The 3,978-nt window shown below is 37.5% G+C and overlaps 1 protein-coding gene across 1 annotated transcript in view; it reads right to left on the reverse strand.

The window, feature by feature from the left end:
* The window catches only part of CEBPZ (CCAAT enhancer binding protein zeta), a 26,903-nt gene that overhangs the window by 11,735 nt on the left and 11,190 nt on the right, over positions 1 to 3,978 (reverse strand). The window contains exons 3-4 of the mRNA XM_019647782.1: positions 835 to 1,066; positions 90 to 279 (exon numbers count right to left, since the gene is read on the reverse strand). Coding sequence (XP_019503327.1) covers positions 90 to 279; positions 835 to 1,066 — 422 coding nt within the window. The remainder of the gene's footprint in view (positions 1 to 89; positions 280 to 834; positions 1,067 to 3,978) is intronic.

Below are 3,978 nucleotides of genomic sequence, written 5' to 3' on the forward strand. Positions count from 1 at the left end.
TTTTTTTTAAATAAAAAATAAAAAAGACCAAAGGAAAAACCGATTCCCTCATCTAAAAATTCAAGAGAATCAAGATTTTAAAAACTCACCTTTCAAATTATCAAAGTGTACCCAAGAAGCGGTCTCTGATTTTTTGGTTTCCACATGACTGTCAGACACAGTTTCTTCTGTTGCAACTTTTTTCACAGTATCTGTTTCTATTTCTTTATCTGCATCAGTGAAGTTTTCTATGTCTTCATCGTCTTTTATATCAATAAAATTTTCTTCATCATCAGACTCCTAAAAAAATGATGCAATGAATATGAGTTAATCAACCAGAGTCTGTATTCAATTATGTGAGGTAGTTTTGAAGAAGATTCTGAAGAAACACCAAAGTTCCATCAACAAAATTCAGAAACCATATCCTTTTTTCTTAAGGTAACAGAGTTGAGTTTTGAGCCAAGAATCCCTGAGACTTTGGGACTTTTATTACATGAAAAGGTTCAGCCCTCAAATAAATTTTTTACAGATTATAAATAATGCTATTGAGCAGGTGTTGTTATTCTGTCCATTTCACAACTGAGGAAACAGGTTTACGAGATCTACTAGCTCTATAGCCCTCTTAACATCTCATAACTGCAGGGTAGTGTAGTGCAGTTTATATTGAGGAAAGCGGTCAAGCAACGTGCCCACCTAATCAGCTGTACGCCGGGGACTAAAATCCAGGTCTGTCTGACTGCGGGAGTCACACTCTTACATGCTCCAGATGACTAAGTTATTGTCATTGAGGCAAAGAAGAAAAATACCAATATATTTCAGAAGCCACTCGATTTAAAAAGCAGATGTAAAATGTACCGGATGATCGTTGAGGTGACTTCTTAAACCTGGTTTTGCTTTAAGGATCTCAGACACAAGGTATAAAGCTCCGCATATGAATGGTGGCATTTGTGCACAAGTAACTTGAAGTAACCTCTTCACAAAAGCCTTCACCCTGCGCAACACGATGTCAGCTTTCAGAGATTTGTAGACAAGGTTAAGAAACATGGCTTGCTTAGAACACAACATCAACCCCGGATCCAACATCTTCCTGTAAAACAAAAACAAGACCAGATGTTTATCCATAAAACATTTCCACAACCAGCAGTCACCTATCAACCTCATCTTAGTTAGGGATAACTTTCCTACTTATTTACTTATTTTAGAACAAGAGACCATTTCAGCCTTAAGAGGTAAAATGGAAGTCAATGACCAGAACAGAAAAAATGATTGGGGAGCGGGGGAAAGGTATCACAGGAATAAGAGACTTTTTTTTTCCCTTTCTCTTTTCCAAGTGGCTCTCCATACTCTAGACCAGCGGTTCCTCAACCTTTCACAGAGGTAGCCTAAGACCATTGGAAAACACATTTTCGATGGTCTTAGGAACCGAGACACTGCTCCTCTATCCGTCTCCAGGCCCACATGCAGATACGCCCACATACGAGTACCCAGCGACCCGTGAAAGGGTCATTCGACCCCTAAAGGGGTTGCAACCCACAGGTTGAGACCGCTGCTCTAGACCAACAGGGCACAGCCTTAACAGTATAATTTTTATAGACACAGAACCACACGTGAAAGGCTAATCCAAAACCAAATACAAACTGACCTATGAAAGCAGGGAGGACGAGATGTGGGTTCTTATCCTTGCATCACTACATGCTACCTGGGTGACCAGAGACTCCACATGGCTCTAGGGAAGACCATGCATGTACAGTAGAAAATTGAATTGTGAGGATTCAGAGAATCTCTAATCCAATGTACAAACAGTATAACAGCCTTCTATACATGCTATTCTCTCTGCCCAGAATGTTCCTCTCTAATTATCTGCATGTCTGTAGTATATAAAATAGGTCCCTCCATTATTGTCGGTATCAGTCTCATGGTTATGTTGTTCAGTTTAATAATACGCTGCTACCTTTCTCTTCTCTTCCCCCCAAAGTCCAATGGAACAGGGACTGTGCCTGTGTTACACATTGTTGTAACCTCAGTGTCTGGCACTTAATCAAGTCTTAATATTTATTGAATGAATAAACGGTTCATTCCATGGTATGCAACACCTCTACTGATCGTGGATTGCTCACTCTCTCACTTAGGAACGTAATCCAATTTTAGACAAGTCATTTTCCCAGGAAATCTGTTTACCTACTGCTGAAATCTGCTCCTGTGTCATTTCCTACTGTTACTCTATATTAGAGCATCTGAAGCAACACAAAACCACCTAACCACAAGCAGCAGAAGTGGAACCGCATCAACCTAAAGAGCTTCTGCACAGCAAAGGGAACAATCGATAAAATAAAAACGCGCCCTACAGAATTGGAGAAAATATTCACAAACAATTTATCTGATAAGGGTTAATATAAAAAAACATATAAGGCACCTCATAGAATTCAATAGCAAAACCAAAACAAAACTGAAAAACCCCAAAAATCTGATTAAAAAGTGTGCAAAAGACCTGAATAAATATTTTTCCAAAGAAGACAAATGGCCAACAGAGATATGGTGCTCAAAATCACTATCAGGGAAACGCAAATCAAAACCACCTCACACCTGTTAGAATGGCTATTATCAAAAAGACAGGAGATAACAAACCTTGGTGAGGATGTGGAGAAAAGGGAACCCTTGTACATTGTTGGTAGAAATATAAATTGGGAGAGCCATAATGGAAAACCGTATGGAAGGTCCTCAAAAAATTAAAAACAGAACTACCATATGAACCAGCAATCCCATTGCTGGGTAAATATCCAAATGAAATGAAATCTGTATCTTGAAGACATACCTGCACTCCCATGTTCATGGCATTATTCACAATAGCCAAAGTACGGAAACAACTTAAGTGTCTGTTGATAGGTGAATGGATAAAGATGTGAGATATGTATATGTGTGTATACACACACACACACACACACACACACACACACACACACACACAGAGGAATATTATTCTGCCACGAGNATAAAAAAAAAGAAAATCTTCATCCCAAGGTAGCATCTGCTATTGAATGAACCAGGTAGCATGTTTATCCCAACTACTAAAAGTTCCCCTGAAAACTTCTCCCTTTTCCCAATAACAGAAAATGTCTATTTCTGGGTCAATTAGGCCATAAGCATTAAGATGGCAAATAGCCTGAAGATAAAATAGGTCTAAAGTCTTTTGGAACTTTAGAGTGTTCTAAATATTTGTCATTAAATTATGCCCAGAAATAATTAACTTAGAACACGTTTTACATTATCTTCATGTTTTCAGAAACCCAGGATTAAAAAATGTTAAAGAATTCATCAGAACACACTATGAACTGTCTACTTCACAATTACATGCTCACCACCTTTCTAAAGAATTATTCTCAGTTTAGCCTTAAGACAACTGATGGGTTTCTTTTAAAATTTTTCCTAATGGCTACTAGATATCTCTTTTATACTGCACAGGCAAACTGTAGTTTGGAGAGCTGAAATAATTTGACCAAGAGTCCCAACAAGTTTGAAGAAATGGGTCTGGCACACCTCTTGATCTTCAAGGCTAGTGGTCTTTTCTTTACGGCCTCAAGTGAAGAGGCTGTATTTCTAAGATTTCTTTTGGCCCTAATATTCTATTAATTCAGTTTGTGTGTGTATATGGAAAAACCTAAAGTTTCTATCTCACAGCAAGTTTTCAATCCTAAAACATTAAGAAACTGTAGAGGGTGAATATGATACTCAAAAAGCACCAAAACTTCCACACAATTCACAATATATGACCAAATACTTTTGTTTATAAACTTTCATGCACATACATTTGATATTTTCATATATGTACCATGTTTGAGGCCTTTATATGTACAGATAAAGGTCAAGAAACTAAAACTGATTCAAAGGTACAAACTTTCACATTTATAGCTAAATGAAATGAGATTTATTGTGCCTCTAACATGTCCATTGTTTTCTCACTTCACAGCTCCAAAAGATATTGCTTTAATTTCTAAGATTTAA

The sequence above is a fragment of the Hipposideros armiger genome, unplaced genomic scaffold (genome assembly GCF_001890085.2).
Source record: "Hipposideros armiger isolate ML-2016 unplaced genomic scaffold, ASM189008v1 scaffold_116, whole genome shotgun sequence".
Taxonomy (NCBI): Eukaryota; Metazoa; Chordata; class Mammalia; order Chiroptera; family Hipposideridae; genus Hipposideros; species Hipposideros armiger.